The sequence below is a fragment of the Phocoena phocoena genome, chromosome 1 (assembly GCF_963924675.1).
Source record: "Phocoena phocoena chromosome 1, mPhoPho1.1, whole genome shotgun sequence".
Taxonomy (NCBI): Eukaryota; Metazoa; Chordata; class Mammalia; order Artiodactyla; family Phocoenidae; genus Phocoena; species Phocoena phocoena.
This window is the reverse complement of record NC_089219.1, coordinates 4,064,964-4,081,332: the sequence shown is the minus strand read 5'-3', so window position 1 is coordinate 4,081,332 and position 16,369 is coordinate 4,064,964. Positions and strand designations below refer to the sequence as shown.

Below are 16,369 nucleotides of genomic sequence, written 5' to 3'. Positions count from 1 at the left end.
GTTACGTATATATATCCTGATCCCAGTCTTTCTTCAGATGTTACAAACATCTCCTCCCGCTCTGTGCCTTGCCTTTGACTGTGTTAATGGTATCTTTTGGTTAACAGTAGTTTTCCATGAAAATTACGTCCAATTTATCAGTCTTCTCCTTAATGGGCAGATTTCCTGAGCTACACCCAAAATGAGTTTGTCTCCACAAAGTCTTGAAGAGATCCTCCTATGTTACCTTCTAGAAGTCTTTTTTCCCTGTTTATGTTCACATCTAGAATTCATCTGGAATTGATTTTGTGTATCCTGTGAGGTAGGGACTGAGGTTTGTGACCTTCATAAAGAATGCAGAGAGTTAATAGGACATAAAAGATTTTAAAAGCAGTGGCTCCACGCCCACCAAGCTTACGAAGTGAGTCACTTCTCAGCCTGGAATACTTATTTTAAGCAAAACGTTGTTCCCAGAATCCAAAGTTTGGTTTTGCCAAAGATGATAGCAGAGACGCAGGGGGGCATGAGGCCAGAGAGCAAAAGCCCTGGTCTCAGCTCTGCCACACAATTGCTCTTTTCTGGTGGATGGACCCACTTATGGAAAGTGGCATTTGAGACGTTGTTGTCTTCTGGCCAAGTCTGGACGTTTACAGTCTTGGCAGCCCTGACCACCAGTTCTCGTGGAGGGTCGCCGCTTCCCCTCCAGGTCTGCGTCCTGGTGCCCAGAGTCCATGATGTGGCTCCCACACGTCCTTGTGGGCAGCCCTCAGCAGGCTCATGCCAAACGGCTGCCACCTCTGGTCCAGCGGGAGCAACTGCAGCTTCTGGAACCTGAGGCCCGTGGGCCTGGTGGCTGCCTCTGCCACGCTAGTCACTGTTCTACATTGTGAGTAGAATTTCTTTTGTTTCCTCTTTTTCTTCAAGAGTGGGATGTGCCTCTGGAACTTCCTCACTTACTACTGTCCCCCGCTCCTTTCAGGAAGGTTCCCCCAAGTCTGTGGCCGTTTCATCTGCTTGTGTTGGTCCCCGTCCTTCCATACCACATGCACGGGGCCGCCTTTCCTTGTTATTTCCCTTGCATTCTTGCCTGTTCTTTTTCTAACATGTTGTTTTTCTAACAGGCGTCTCTTGGTGTTTTTGTCTAGTGGGGTCTTCCCTAGTGTGAGAGCTGGAGTCTGGGTCAGCCAAGAGCATCCACTGTCCTAAAGAACTCTCGTCCATCTTCCCGCCCCTGAGTTATCCCAGCCAAGGGGGCATCTCCCACCAGACCAGCGTCTAGGTCTGGACCCTATAGTACAACCTTGATCGCCTCTTCCTTACTGGATCTTGTCTTTCCTGTGCCTTCTCCAGGTGCCCTAATTCCGTGTCCCCAGCTACAGAAGTTGTGCTGGTGCATTTGGGAGTACCTGCTTTATCTCTTTGTTCATCTTTCCCCCCACCTCAGAATCATTTGAATGTAAAATGCAGGCGTGGTGACACTTTACCTCTAAATATAGCAGCACACATTACTTAAAAATAAGGACATCTGGGACTTCCCTGGTGGCGCAGTGTTTGAGAATCCGCCTGCCAATGCAGGGGACACGGGTTCGAGCCCTGGCCCGGGAAGATCCCACATGCTGCGGAGCAACTAAGCCCGTGAGCCACAACTACTGAGCCTGCACTCTAGAGCCCGCCAGCCACAGCTACTGAGCCCGCGTGCCACAGCTACTGAGGCCTGTGCACCTAGAGCCCGTGCTCTGCAACAAGACAAGCCACTGCAATGAGAAGCCCGCGCACCGCAACAAGGAGTAGTCCCCGCTCACCGCAACCAGAGAAAAGCCCATGCGCGGCAACGAGGACCCAACACGGCCAAAAATAAAATATAAATAAATAAATAAATTTATAAAAAATTAAGGACGTCCTTTTCTATACACACAATTCTGTTATCATACTTAAGATTATAAAGAATTTCATAGTCAAGTTTTCCCATTTCCCCTCATATGTCCATTATAGCTGTGTTTTGCTCTGACATCCAGTCCAGGCCCATGTATTACCTGTAGTCATGTGTTCAGTCTCTTTTCACTGAGACTTGTCCCCTGCATTCTTTGTCCCGTGTTGGTGCCTGTTTGAAGAGACTGAGCGAGTTGTAGAATGTCCCACATTCCATGTGTCTGATTGTTTCCTCACCTGGCTGTCTACCTCGTTCGTCTTCAGTAGTTCTCGTCCACTGGGGGCAGGGCTGAGGGCTCAGTCCCATCCTGGATTTGGTGCGAACTCTTCATCGTTGAGGCCGCGTGCTGCCCGTGCATCCCATCGGAGGCGCCGAGGTCAGGCCGTGTCACCGTGAGGGTGCCAGTGTGAGCACTTGATAGGGGCACCCGCCCAGGTGTCTCCAGTGGGAAGAGGTAGGCGCTTCTGCCTTTGCACTTGGAAGACTTCTTGGGGCTGTTCTTGGGCTTCGTGTGAATATCCGACCCCTACAGCCCTTCACCTACTGTCCTAACATCCTCGGCTGTGCTTTGCCTGGATCAGCTATTTAAATGGAGCTTTCAAGATGGTGATTCTTCTAATGGCTATCATTTGGTCTCCCTTTATGAGCTGGCATTCTTCTATAGAAAGAGACTTTCTCTCATCCACCAGGAGTGAACTACATATCTGTTCTCCAAAAAAGGCAGAACAAATGTTAAATACTTTCCCTTTAATTTCTAATTTTCAGGGTAAGAACTTACTGTAATAGTTACTCTAATAGTGACAGTTCAGGTTTTGTGTATCCTAGCTCTTTGTTTCGTCTTTGGCCAGCTGTAGCCCTTCGGGTTGGCCTGAGTCTGTTGACACGCTCTGGTTGGACTTTGGGCAGTTCCTCCCTTTCTGGAGCAAAGGTGTCCAGCCTCGCCTTGTGCTTTTTCTGCCTCAGATCCGGTCACCCGTTTCTCCCGGGAGCCTGGCCTCCCACTGCGAGTGCTTTCTAAAGATCACGATCCGGGCACTTTTTTTTTTTTTTTGCGGTACGCGGGCCTCTCACTGTCGTGGCCTCTCCCGTTGCGGAGCACAGGCTCCGGACGCGCAGGCTCAGCGGCCATGGCTCACGGGCCCAGCCGCTCCGCGGCATGTGGGATCTTCCCGGACCGGGGCACGAACCCGTGTCCCCTGCATCGGCAGGCAGACTCTCAACCACTGTGCCACCAGGGAAGCCCATCAATCCGGGCACTTTTGATCGGGGTCTCAACTGCTTCTAGGCCTTTCCCTGGGCAGAGCTGGGACATGTATATTAAAACATGAACTCACCTTGATATTTCTAATTTAAATTTAGAGGCTTTTCCCTAAAATATTTTATTTGTATCTCTTTCCTCTTAAACCGAAAATCGTGTTTCCTGATAATATATTTACTTATTTACTTTCCCTTATAATTTACACAATGTATTTTCAAAATTATACCGCTGGTTTGAATACTAACGATACATGGCTGACAAAAGTTCAGGTTTCTTTGTGTTCTTCTGGTCTTGGGTTGTGTCCCACCGAGGATGTAGCGTGAGTGCGTGTGGCCCAAAGCCCTTGTGTTCATTCTTTTCTCTATGGAGTTATGTTGCCTATTTGATGTTCAGTCGAATTTGTTGGTTTCAGTTTGTTTTCAATTTCATATTTGCCTTCTTTCCTTTCTGATTGGAGTATTTACGTGGCCCCAAACATAAAACCGTAGCTGAGTGAGCACTCAAGGCTCCCTTCGACCCTCACCCCTCTAGACAGCCCCCACCTGCCCACCGGCCTGGGGTGACCAGGTTTCTAGCTTCTGGCTTAAGCAAATATTTACGTTTTTATTTTTTGTTTTTTCTTATTCAGTAGGTGGCATACCAAATACACCTTTTCACTGTGCTCTTTTCAGTTAACTTTCCATCCCGAGTTCCACTCCATGTGGAAACCGTCTGCATTGTTTTTACGGCTACGTCGTCCTACAGTGGGTGCAGGTTCTGTGGTTTATTTAGCCATCGTCCTACTGACGGAGGTTTGGGTCTTTCCAGGGTTCTGCTGTTTCAGGTAATGCAGCAATGAGTAACCTTGTGTTTCTCGTGTTTTCTGTGTATGGAGGTATGTTTTAGGGCAGATTGCTGGCAGTGGGGTTATAGGATAAAAGGCTTCAGTGGTGTTGATAGACAGCACCACCTCCTCTCTGTTAGCCTGAGATCTTTTGGCCTCCTCTGCAAAATAGGTTGTTACATTCTGATTGATGTGAGATAGATCTTAATGAAGTTTTAATGTGCATTTCTCTTGTAATGAGTGAAGTTGAGCATCTTTTGTCTTTGTCTGCAAACTTCTTTTCATATCTTTTTCCATTTCTCTATCAGATTTTTCATCTATTTTGTCCTCTGTTTTGGGAACTGTATTAGGAAGATTAGCTGTTGCCTGTGATATACATTGCAAATATGCTTCCTACTTTCTCGTTTGTCTTTTTGCTTTGCTTATGATGGGTTTTGCTATGTAAAGGTGTTACTTTCGTGTAGTCTGATGTGTCAGCCTTTTATTGCTTCTAGATTCTTGAGTCACAGGTGCAAAGTCTTTCTCTTCCCCTAGCTCAGCAAGAGATTTGTGCATGGTTTCTTCTAGGATTTACAGGTTTCATTTTTTACGTTTAGATTTCTGATCTCTATGTAGTTTATCCTGCTGTGTGATGGCAGACATGGATCAGTTTTATCTTTTTCCAAATGTCTATCCAGTTGACCCAGTACTATTTATTAAAACGTTTGTCTTTTTCCCCAGTGACTTGAGAGCCACCCTTATCAGAAGGCAAACTTTTTTGTATTACTTGGGTGTCATTCTGGATTTTCTTGCTTGTTCCACTAGACTAGAGGTTGGCAAATGGATTTCTGTTAAGGTCCAGATCATAAATATTTTAGACTTTCTGGGTTCACATACGATCTCGCTGTAATCATTTTCTTCTTTTTTTGACTTTTGTTTTTCACAACCTTAGAAAATGTAAAAGCCATTCTTAGCTCCCAGCTGGGTTGGCCTGTGGGCTGTAGTTCACCAGACTCTTCATGAGACTGTCTGTCTACACACGAAGGTCGCGCTCTTTGATCAGAGGTGTTATGCTATTCTTTTTTGCACTGTTCTCCAGACATTCTTGCTGGTTTAGTTTTCTATGTGAACTTGTTAGGCTCTGTCTGGGGTTCTGGAGAAGTTCATAGATGAACAAGAGGGGAACCGCCCTTGAAGGACAGGAGGGGACCTGCCCAGGAGCAGGGATGTCTTCCCATCTGCTCATTTCTGCTTCCCTGTCTTCTGAAGGCACATAAGTGTACCTTAAATAGGTTTTGCTATTTTCTTGTTTTTTAATCAGTTAGGTTTTGCATTTCCCTTTATTATTACCCCCCTTCTGCTTTCTTTTTGGTGTTCTCTATTGTTATTTTCCTAATTTGTTTGAGTTGCTTAATTCATTTATTTTAATTCTTTTGTTCTTGTGGATATAAAGTATTGAAGGCTATGAATTTTCCTTTGATTATTGCTTTATGTTTTGGTGATTCTGATAAGTAGTATTTTCATTATTATTATTCTAAAAAAATCTGTTTTGATCGTGTTTTCCATTTGACACAGAATTATTTAAGAATAAGTGAATTGTTTTGAAATTTTTTTCCAATTTCTAGTTTGTTGGATTGTGATCAGAGAATATTATTTGTAATATTTCTACTTTAAGGAGCGTATTTAGGTTTTCTTTGTGGTGAAATAGACAGTAAATTTTTATTAATGTTCCAAATATACTTGAAAAGATATATTCTCTGTTACTGGGGTACCATGTTGTATGTGTATGCATACACTCTGCCTTATGGATTAGCTGGTCTGGTCTTCTGTATCCTTACTTATTTATGGTCCACTTGACCTGCCTTGAAAGGAAAGCGGTCGTTTGGTCTCCACTGTCATTGTGTTTCCATCTGTTTCTTCTTACATCTCTGGATTTCTGCTTTGTTATTTGGTGCATAGATACTCCAAGCTGTTACACATTCATCATGCGTTGTAGACTGTAGTGTTATAAAGTGTTTGTCATCAGAGGAGTCGTGGCTATCTTCACGGAGCAGGAGGTGTTTGTCATGAAGGAGGGGTGGAGGTTGAGAAGAGGGGTGGGGGAGGACCGTCCAGCTGGAGGCAGAGCATCTGCCAGACTTGGCCGTGGCGGTGGGGCAGGACTGAGGTGCAGCAGGGACCCCAGCTGGGCTGGGCGGCGTCTGTGAAGGGGTGAGGGTGGTAAGCCGGGGAGCCTGGGCAGACCCTGTGGGGTGGTACCACTACCCCCAGGAGTCAGTGGTCAGCGCCACTGCAGGTTTTTGAGTGGGGTGGAGACGACACAGGATTCCTTTTGTGGACGCTTTGGCAGTGCCATGGGATGGACTGTGGGGGCCCTGGACCTCAGGGAAGGCCACCGAGGAGTCAGTACAGGAGCAAAGGGGTCCGAGCCTACAGTGGGGAGGAATTGGGAGGGTTCAGCATGAGGGGCCTTGGACTGTGCCCAGACCAGGATGGCCCCCGTGTGCGACACTCAGCACACTGTCAGCTCTGGGCTCAAAGTGTCCCCCCGAGACCGTGAGCTCCATCAGGGCAGGGACCCTGTCCATCCTGTCCTGCCACACGACCCCACACAGGGCCTGGGACATTTGCCGCGTGTGAATTAATGGTCGTATTGAGGGGACCCGGCAGCTGACGGGATGTGGTGGTGATGGAGCCCAGCCAGGGCGTCGGGAGGACGCGGTGCTGGGCGGCACTCTGGGGTGACGCAAGGGGGAGCTGGCTGGGGAGGAAGACGCGGGGTCCAGCTGGGACCTACTGCGTTCAGGTGCGAGTGCAAGTTCGGGTGGAGGCTCTGTGGGACTGGAGGTGTTGGGGTGAGTGTGCAGGGCGCCCAGGGAAGGGTGTTTGCGGGTGTCATTTGGGGGTCGCCCCACACGGTCATGTCCGTGTGCACCTGGAGCCGGCGGTCTGGCCCACATCAGAGGCCGGTGCCGCCGCTGCCCCTTCCTTGCAGCCCAGCGGGACCCAGCAGGTGGGCGCTGCCGTCGGTGCTGCGAGCTCGACCTTCCTCATTCCCTGGTCCTCATTCCAGTCCTCACTGCGCCTGGATGAGCCAGCCTCAGGGTGGGTGTCGGGAGACTGATCAGGTGCTGCAGGCCGCTTAGTTCTCAGACCTGGCCGTTGGGGGCCGGGGTGGTGCGTGACCTTGGCCTCCACGGGCCCTGTGACTTGGGACACTGGGGCCTGGCCTGCTGTGTGCAGCGTCACTCCAGCCCCTCTCGTGGTCTTTGTGCTGCTGCTGCCTGTCCCTCCATCCTGGAGGGCGCTTCTGTCAGCGCTCCAGCCGTGGTGGGAGCCAGGGCCCCGCCGGTCCTTGCTCTGTATCCCCTGGGCCCACTGGGGGCCCTCCCCCCGCGCCCCGAGCTGGGTCCTGTCCGGACCTGCTTCACTGCTCCCGCCGACCGCACTGTCCTGGCCTTGAGGACAGCGGAGAGGGCGCCGTGTGGGCACCCACAGGGCGAGGGTCTCAGCCTGCCCGGGGCCGCTTGGGCTGCCGCGCAAACGTCCGCCTTCCTCCCTGGGGTTAGCGTTCTGCTCAGCGGGGCCACGTAAATACTGTTATGTTATTGACGGAAAGGGCAGAAATGTTGTTCTCAGTGTGTTTCCCCTGCATTGCTGTCCCTGCACTTTAACTAATGGTGACTTCAATGACATCTTTGCCAATTTAGGCTTAATGGTGATGCCGCTTCGCAAAGGTGAAGGCGGGGGCTGCAGTCTGTCTCCTGTCTCGTCGTGATAAGCCTGGCACCAGGAGCGACCTTGGAGAGGCCTGTGCTTCTGTGGGGCTCCTGGGCGCGTTGGGGCGGGAGGCATCGGGGTGGCCTAGGCACCGTGTGCTGAGCTGCGTCTCAGTTTGAGCTCTCCATGCTCCTGTGTGTGAATACCCCGGTTTCTAAAGAATTTTATTGGAGTAGAGTCGATTTGCAATGTTGTGTTAATTTCTGCTGTACAGCAAAGTGATTCAGTTGTACATATTACATTCTTCTTCATCTTCTTTTCCATTACGGTTTGTCACAGCATATTGACTATAGTTCCCTGTGCTGTACACTAGGACCTTGTTGTTTATCTATTCTGTATATAATAGATTGCATCTGCTAACCCCAAACTCCCACTCCGTCCCTCTCCCACCTTCCTCCCCGCTGACAACCACAAAGTCTGTTCTCTGTGTCTGTGAGCCGGTTTCTGTCTTGAAGATAAGTTCACTGGTGTCATATTTTAGATTCCACATATGAGTGATATCATATGAGATTTGTCTTTCTCTGTCTGACTTACTTCACTTCGTACGATCATCTCTAGGTCCATCCGTGTTGCTGCAAATGGCATCATTTCATTCTCTTTTTATGGCTGAGTAGTATTCCACTGTGTACGTGTACCGCATCTTCTTTATCTGGTGACCACCCGGTTTTGACAGAAGATATAGACAGCATTTCTCCCTAAATCCTGTGCGCCCAGAGTCATACTCCCTGGCCGGCCCATCGGGGCATCTGTCCTTATCCAGCATAGACTGTTTCACTAGGACTTGGTAAAAAGCGTCAGTCTTATTTGGGGAGGAGCTTATTGTGTACATTGGAAAGAAATCTAGTCTTCTGAACACCACTCTTCATGTTGTTAATTTAGATATTTTATAATGTTTTGATTAATGTATTTATTAAGCTGTAACTCTGACAGAAGCAGAAATTAGTCATCATGACCAGAGCAGAAACTCCTCCAAGTGTAAAGGTGATAAATGATTCCAATTACTTCTGGGCACATTTGGGGCCTCTTTGCACAGGGTCTCCGGGCTTTCAGCTGAAGTACCTGGTGGGTCCTGGATTCCTGAGACCCGGGGAGCAGCGCTGGTTTGCCCGCTACCTGGCCATGCAGACCCTGCAGATCGACATCTGGGATGGAGACTCCCTGCTTCTCGTCGGATCCGCCGCCGTTCAGATGAAGGTAACGTTTCCCCGCGGTCCTTTCTGTGAGGTCTGTCGCCCAGCAGTGTGGGTCATCGCCCAGCCCTGGGCATTGTCCAGGGGCCTGGCTTCTTGGTTCACAAATCCAAGACACTGCCGAGTCCTCTCCTTCCCCAAAGGAAAGGATGTTCACAGAGTCTAAGCTCGATCATGCTAGGGTGCATCCACCCAGTTATCAGTTCCTCCTGTGAACCCACCCACCAGGCAACGTCACCTCTGCTCCCTTGTCGGTGAAGATGGATGTTTCCTGAGAGCAGCTCGGGATCAGGCTTGTTCACCAAGAGCCTGGCCGGTCCATCAGAGGTGTGCCCTCAGGACGGAGGACAGGATGAATGAATGATGGGGTGGGAAAATGTTTCCTGACGCCTGTTCTCAGTTCCATGAATTGTGCTTCTCTCATTCTAACTAGAATCAGAAGCTAATTCGTTTTCTAACTGTGCTTCCCATTCTCCTCATATTCTAAAACTGAAGTCCGTGCCTTAATTCAATTTTCTTCCCAGGGTTTCTCCCCAAACCTTCCCTTTCGTGTGACCAGGACCCCAGAGGGTCAACGTGGGGTCACATGGCGGCCTCTGGGCCAGGCACTGGGCCACATCCACTTGCCGACATGCTGTCCCGAGAGTTTTCCTCCCTGCCTTGAGGTGGATGGGGGAGAGGATACAGCACCATCGCTGCAGCTCTGGAATCTCTCTGACCTTCATTCACTTTTCCTTCATCCCACACAGCTATTTCCCTCTGGACTCCAGCCACGGGCCCCCTTGGTTTCCCTGCCTGAGCCTTGCATGGCTGGTCACTGAGGCCTGCAGATCCGGTCCCGTCCCCCCCTTGCCCCTCAGCACCCCACCTGCGAGGATCTCGTGGCTCCTGTACTGCAGCGGCCCCGGCCCCGTGCCCCCCATCCTCTGGGGGCTGCCTGCTCCTCCGTCCCTCCCTTCCTCTGGTGGCTGACCCGGGCTATAACTGTCCCATCCACTGGGGCTCGGGGCCCTTCCCTGAGGGGCTGAGGCCCTCAGGACAGTGGAGGGAGCTGGGGGGCAGTGTGCAAAGAGTTATGGGGCGGGGTCACAGCTGGTGAGGACTCAGCCGGTGTCGGCTGGTGTTCTCACTCCTCAGGCCCCCCCAGGTCATCATGGATATGGCACGTCTGTCTCCTACGCTGGCCAGTGATGTCATGGAGGGTGGGAATGGGATGGCCACTGACCCCTCCCCAGCACAGTCCTAGGCCACCGTGGGTAGGGCATGGCTGAGAATGGATGAATAGAAAGAGGGAGGGAGGGGTGAGGTGAAAGGCAGGAGGGGCGGGGCGGGGCGAGGCGAGGGGAGGGAGGGGCGAGCGAAGCGCATGGAGGGGTTATTTGATCTCATCCTCCGTGAAGAGCCCCTTTGACAAGTGCTGTCCGGTTTACTGACACAGAAGTGGTTTAAATAAAATGGAATTTTACTTTCTAAAAATAAGCAAGTCTTCACTTTAACATCTATGTAGAAAAGATGGAAAATTTGTGTAAGTCCAGGTCCTGAGCTGTCAAGGTGCTTACGTGGCCTTCTGTGGCTATTTCCTGCGTTTCCAGACGCATCACAGCTCATCGCACTGTCCCCCGTTGTTGGACAATTAAGCGCCTTGTCCTGGTGGAAACACTGCAGGGAACATCCTAGGGTCATGTTGGCTCACCCCTCCAGCTCATTTCCTGAGCGGTGACAGCGCCAGCATCGTTGGGATCTCGCGGTGGTCGCTGCCGGTGCCTGGTTGCACCCCCGCTCTGCTGCGGTGTCCTCAGCCCGGCCCTGGGACTGCTGCCCTGATGCCCGTGTCCAGCAATGGAGCTTTCAGCCCAGGTCTGACTCCATCATCTTCTCCCCACATGAGAACGCCCCAAAGCTGCGTTTCCAAGTCACGGGTGCACAAATACGGAGCCTCGGGCAGGGGGCCCAGGGGCCCGGCACGGCGCTCTTCCCGGAAGATGACCAAGGCGCCTGCTTTCCCACCCTTTACAGGGTGGGAAAAAAAACCTCTGCAGTTTCCTAGGTGAGACGCGATACCCTGTTTTTATTGGCATCACTGCTCCTGGGGCAGCCGGGCGTCGCTCCTTGCCTTGACTGGCCACCCTCTGGAGGGGTCTTCACCCCGTCTGGCTGCCGAGGCTCCTGGCCCGTGAACGTGTTGGCGTTATGTGGACAAGCGCTGCTGAGCAAGCAGGGTCTCCGGAGCTGGAAGCCCCAGACCCGCTCAGGAGGGATCTGGTCTGGGCGTGTCCACTCCAGAGACAGGCAGAGGACAAGTGCTGGAGGGACAGGGACAGAATTCCAGAAGCAGGACCTGAACGTGGCCCCGCGCTTCCATTTACGCGTGACGGTCAAGAGGCCTGGTGACGTGCCCGGGCCTCGCAGGAGAAGGGGCCCAGCCCTCCCTCCTGGCCGGCCCCACTCGCTCTTGGGCTCAGGAGGGTTCTGAAGGGTTAAACTTGATTAGCAGAGAAGAGTGGGGTCGGAAAGGACCCTCTTGATCCAGCTCCGTCCGCCCCACGGCCCCTCCTCGCACCTGCTGCCCGCCTTTCTGCTACACTGAAGCCCCCTGTGTCCCACCCGGGCCTGGCGTGCCCTCCCCCTGCCTGGAGGCACACCTTCGTCCTGAGGGGCCCAATGGAGGCTCCTCGGGGCTCCCGCCAACGCGGAGCTGGGCTTCCTCAGCATTCCCCCTTGTTCTGTGCCGTGTTCTCATCTTCTCCGTGTGCAGGGGGTTCCACGCAGGTGGCTGGCTGCCAGGCCCACTTGTGCATCCCTGGGGTTTGCTCAGTGGGTGAATCGGGATGCACTTTGTTAATAAGGATTTGGGGGAAACACCCGACAGCAGGGACTTGGGTTTTCGGAAGCAGATAGCCCCTGCCTCGGCCGCCCTCTGACCGGTCCTTTCTCCTCCGCAGCACCTCCTCCGCCAAGGGCGCCCAGCTGTTCAGGTCTCGCATGAGCTTGAGGTCATGGCGACAGAGCACGAACAGGACACCATGGTGGTGAGTGGAGACGTGACCAGGTTTGGCTGCGTCAAGCCCATCAACGTCCACACGGTGGTGAAGGGCCAGCTGCACCTGACCTTGGCTAACGTGGGTAAGAGTCCCTGGCAGCTTTGCCCTTGTTGCTGGGTGGCTACTCTTCTTCCCATTTGGGATATGAGCCCCCTCAGGACAGTGGTCACGTCGTGGGCATCAGCACTCAGTAGGAATTCAGAAGAGCTCTCATTAGCTTGACTGCTAAGTATGCCCTTGACCGCTGAGTGTCTTCCCTTGACCGCTGAGCGTCTTCCCTTGACCACCGAGTGTCTGCCCTTGACCACGAGCATCTGTCCTTGACCACTGAGCATCTTCCCCTGACCACTGAGCCTGCCCTGGCACCAGTTGTTTGGTGTTCCTGATTTCTGGTCGGGGTTTGGTGTTATTAGCTGTCTCCGTCTTGCCCACGTTTTATTTCTGGTACTATCCGTGGGGCATCGCTGTGACGATCCTCAAATAAGATGACTGGTTTCGGGAGAGGGTTTCATCTGGAGTTTCAGCTCATAGCACTGCCTCATTGGGGAGGAGAGAAGAGAGAACTGTTCCTAAACTTCCACACCACACAGCTTGGGAACAGAGGGGCAGAGGGACGTGCTTGTTCAGAGCCGAGCACCTTGACCTTACGTCAGATGATGTCCCAAGAGCTGCTCGTCAGAGACGCTGAGGAAAGCCCCAGTCCTCCTTCCATGTGGGTAGGGGGCTGGGGCTGGGTGTGGCTGGGATGGTTCTGCCTGGACATTCTGGGGGCTCCACTGAGGACCCTGATGGGACAGGGGACGTTAGGCCGGGCATACCTGCCTGTGCCCGCCTCAGGGCAGAGGCCAGTGTGAGCCCCCGTGGGGCTAGTGACAAGCCCACTCCATCCCCCTCGAGGGGACTGAGGAAGGATTGAAAGCGGGACAACACCAAGCCATCTGAGGTTTCTGGACTCAAATCTCTCTGTCGTTTTATTGGGGAATTTTCCATTCCTTACAACCCAGCCTGATTTTAGACCTTGAGCCCCATGGGCCCTTTCCACCTGTGCCGACAGCATGGGGCAGGCAGGGCTGGGACGGAACAGCAGGCGTGAGCGCGGAGCTCATTAAGCCAGGTCTGAGGCTTCTGCTCCCTTGTTTACAAATGTAGGATCCCGGGCAGCCTGGAAAACAGACAATATGGAAACGGCAAAACTCAATTAGGTTCTGGAGAAATAAATGAGCTGTGTGTGAGAAGCAGGCATTATTCAAAAGCTCCTACGACTGAGGGGAGTTGCTGGAAGCATTCTGCTTCCAAGATTGTGTTGGTTATTTTTATTTTTAATTCACCAGCCCACAAATGTGCAGTGACTCCAGGTTTTAAAATCTTATCTTCAGAAGAAAGATTAGCTCCATTATGCGTTATCTTAAATTGTCATTTTCATACGTTGCCTGCAAGAGAGAGATAAGCTCGCGGGAAGGGGCCTGAGATACCCAGACAGGGAGGCTGTGAGGCAGAGGACCTATGCTGTGCGCGGCACACTTGTACGACGTGGCAGCGCTGTGCTTTCCTCTGTACGTCCTGCAGTCCTTGAACAAAAAAAAAAGTGTCGTGGCTTTTGTTTCTTTTTAAAACTGGTTGTTCTGCAGCGAGTGGCAGGCGCGGGCCAGCAGGTGGGGTGATGCTGTGCAGGCCTTCGGGGTGACAGAGGCAGGGTCGGCGCCTGTCTGGATGGGGCCCCGCCTCTGCATTCACAGCCGCGGCCAAGTGCGAGGCCGCGGATCCAGGCCTCTGTCACTCACGCCCAGGTCTCCTGTGACTCTTTCTGTGGGAGAGGGCCGTCCTCGTGCTTGGCAGCTTCTCCGCTCAGGCGAGCTTTTTTTTTTTTTGCTGTACGTGGGCCTCTCACTGCTGTGGCCTCTCCCGCTGCAGAGCACAGGCCCCGGATGCACAGGCTCAGCGGCCATGGCTCACGGGATCCTCCCGGACCGGGGCACGATCCCGTGTCCCCTGCATCGGCAGGCGGACTCTCAACCACTGCGCCACCAGGGAAGCCCTCAGGCGAGCTTTTTGAGGCTGTCTTTTTGCCAGCCTCCTCTGAGGCTTTACGGGGTCATTCATCATTTAGAGATCCCAAGAGCCCCTTTCCTTTCTTTGACCCCGTGATCCTGGCTGTGTGTGTGACCACGGCTCCCCTGGGAGCTCCGCTGCCACTGTATCTGCAGGTCTCCCGTGGGGCCTTCCTGGGGAGGGCAGGCTGCCCTGACCCCCCGCTCACGGTCAGGTACCGGGGCTCTCAGGGTGTCTCCCCCGAGGCGTGTTTGGGCACAGACGTTTGCAGAAGGGCACAAAGGCCTTCTTGGAACAGCATGATACTCGAGGGCCTGACAGGAGAGTCTGCGACCATCCCAGAGCCTGGGGCCGGGCCCCCCGGAGACCTGCCCTGAGCATCTCGAGCGCCGACTCGTGGTGGGAAAGCAGACTGCTGCTCAGACAGAGGAGGGTGTGGACCTGGAGAGCAGGGAGCCCGAAGGAAACGTGCCTCTGCCCACCCGCCGTTTCTCTGCTGCAAAACGAACTCCAACCTGAGAGTGGAAAGTGGGGTGCGGGTGGGGATCCGGGTGAGTGTCATCGACTCTGTGCTGGTATTTACGTCTCGTGTGGGGCGGGGGGTGTTTTTCGTTCAGGTCACTTGTGTGAACGGAGAGTGGGGAGTCCCAGCTCACTGCCACCTTCCAGATCACGGGTCGTCTCGAATGACGGAGCCACCGGCTTCTCGGGAGGTGGTCTTCTCACGCCCGGGGCTCCCAGACGTGAGTGGAGAGACCGAGGGGCCTACGGGTGGAGGCTGGGGGTTGTGCTCGGGGCGGTGGGGCAGAGCGAGAGGCGGGGGGCTGCGTGTGCGTGCGTGTGTGTACGTGTGTGCGTGTGCAGGAGCACATGCGTGCACCTGTGTCGTGGGGCCCTGCCCTCTGGATCTGGGGGCCCGAGTCGTGGCTCCACCTCCGGCTCAGTGACCTGCAGGCCACGTCGAGTCACCACGTTCGTCAGCCCAGCGCTCTCTAGGCTGGGCCCTGGGGAAGCCGCCGGTGTTACTTGGTGGAGATTACAGTCCTAGGAGTGGCATTTGTTTTCGGGTAGCTGCTTCTCCCCAGGGGAAGGGGACGGGAGGAAAAGGTCGGGATGAACACAGGCTGTTTTTTAAAAACTAATTTGAAACTCCCCATGTTGGGGAAAAGAGAAGCTTGGGAGATAAACACCTGGGCTTGTGAAAATATCGCATAACACGGAAGTTTTTCCGTCCCCTTTCAAATGACCCCCCAGACCTGAATGTAAAATACTTGTCATTGGAATGAAAAGTGGGAGGTGCCCTTTGAGGAGCAGCCCCCAGAGGTTGCAGGTCATCTCATGTGGATTGGAAACTGCCATGAGCGTCTTGTGTTGACGGCCCTTGACTTTGTTGGTCTTGAACCTGTGCCCTGGGTGGGAATTCCAGAGCTGCGGGGGGCAGGACTGGGAGGCCTTTGGCGCCATCTTGGAAGGTCTCCAGAATCCCACGAGTCCCCTGAAACTCCAGCCCAAACTTTATGGGTCCTCGTACGTCTTCCCCGGGAGAGCAGCCCAGGTACATTCAGATGCTCAAACGGGTCCATGCTTCGTGAGCCCGGCAGGCTGAGAGTCTGTTCTGGACCAGCTTCCTCATTTTAATGTTGAAAAAACTGAGACACAGAGGTCAGGTGACATGGCCGGTTGTGTGGTTAGGGGTCGTGAACTTGGACTAGAATCTGGATTTCCTGCTTTGGGGCCAGTGCCTCCCCATCCCCAGCTGGTCCCTTTGGCCACCAAGAGGATGGATGGAGAGCTGGCTCCACGGAGCAGGGAGTGCCTCCCATCCGCACCCCCCGACACGGCCCCAGAGACAGGTACGAGAGGATTTGTGAAACCCATGGCCTGGGGCCCGGCAGGTCGGGGGCTCCTCTGGGCAGCGCGGGGAGTTGTGACAGTGAGGGTTTGCTGAGGGATCCAGAGCCTCTGGAGTCATCAGTCTTCCAATCCCTATTTTGGTCAAAACCAGAGGGCCGGGCACTCCACCAGAAGCCATGTCTCCTCCCCCCGGGCAAGGTTCCGGAAGCGGGAAGTTGTGCCGAGTTTCGCAAGATGCTTCCTGGCTTCAGCAGTGTGGTCCCACATGGTCCCATCACCCCCACGGTCGGGGTGATGCAGTCTGAACACACAAGCCAGTTGATCACCCCCCAGCCTTGCTCGTCTCCCACCCTGGCCCCTCCCCTCGGGACCGGGGGCCTCGGGCTGCTTGAGCCCGATCCAGGTTGGAGCTCCCGTTCCCATGGAGCTGGACCCCAGACACACGAAAAGTGCTGTTTTGGGGTGGCCACTTGAGACGTCTGCACC

At 53.4% G+C, this 16,369-nt stretch overlaps 1 protein-coding gene across 1 annotated transcript in view; it reads left to right on the top strand.

Moving 5' to 3' along the window:
* The window catches only part of NPHP4 (nephrocystin 4), a 132,956-nt gene that overhangs the window by 102,239 nt on the left and 14,348 nt on the right, over positions 1 to 16,369 (top strand). The window contains exons 16-18 of the mRNA XM_065884328.1: positions 8,783 to 8,943; positions 11,882 to 12,062; positions 14,647 to 14,772. Of these exons, the coding sequence (XP_065740400.1) occupies positions 8,783 to 8,943; positions 11,882 to 12,062; positions 14,647 to 14,772 (468 nt within the window). The remainder of the gene's footprint in view (positions 1 to 8,782; positions 8,944 to 11,881; positions 12,063 to 14,646; positions 14,773 to 16,369) is intronic.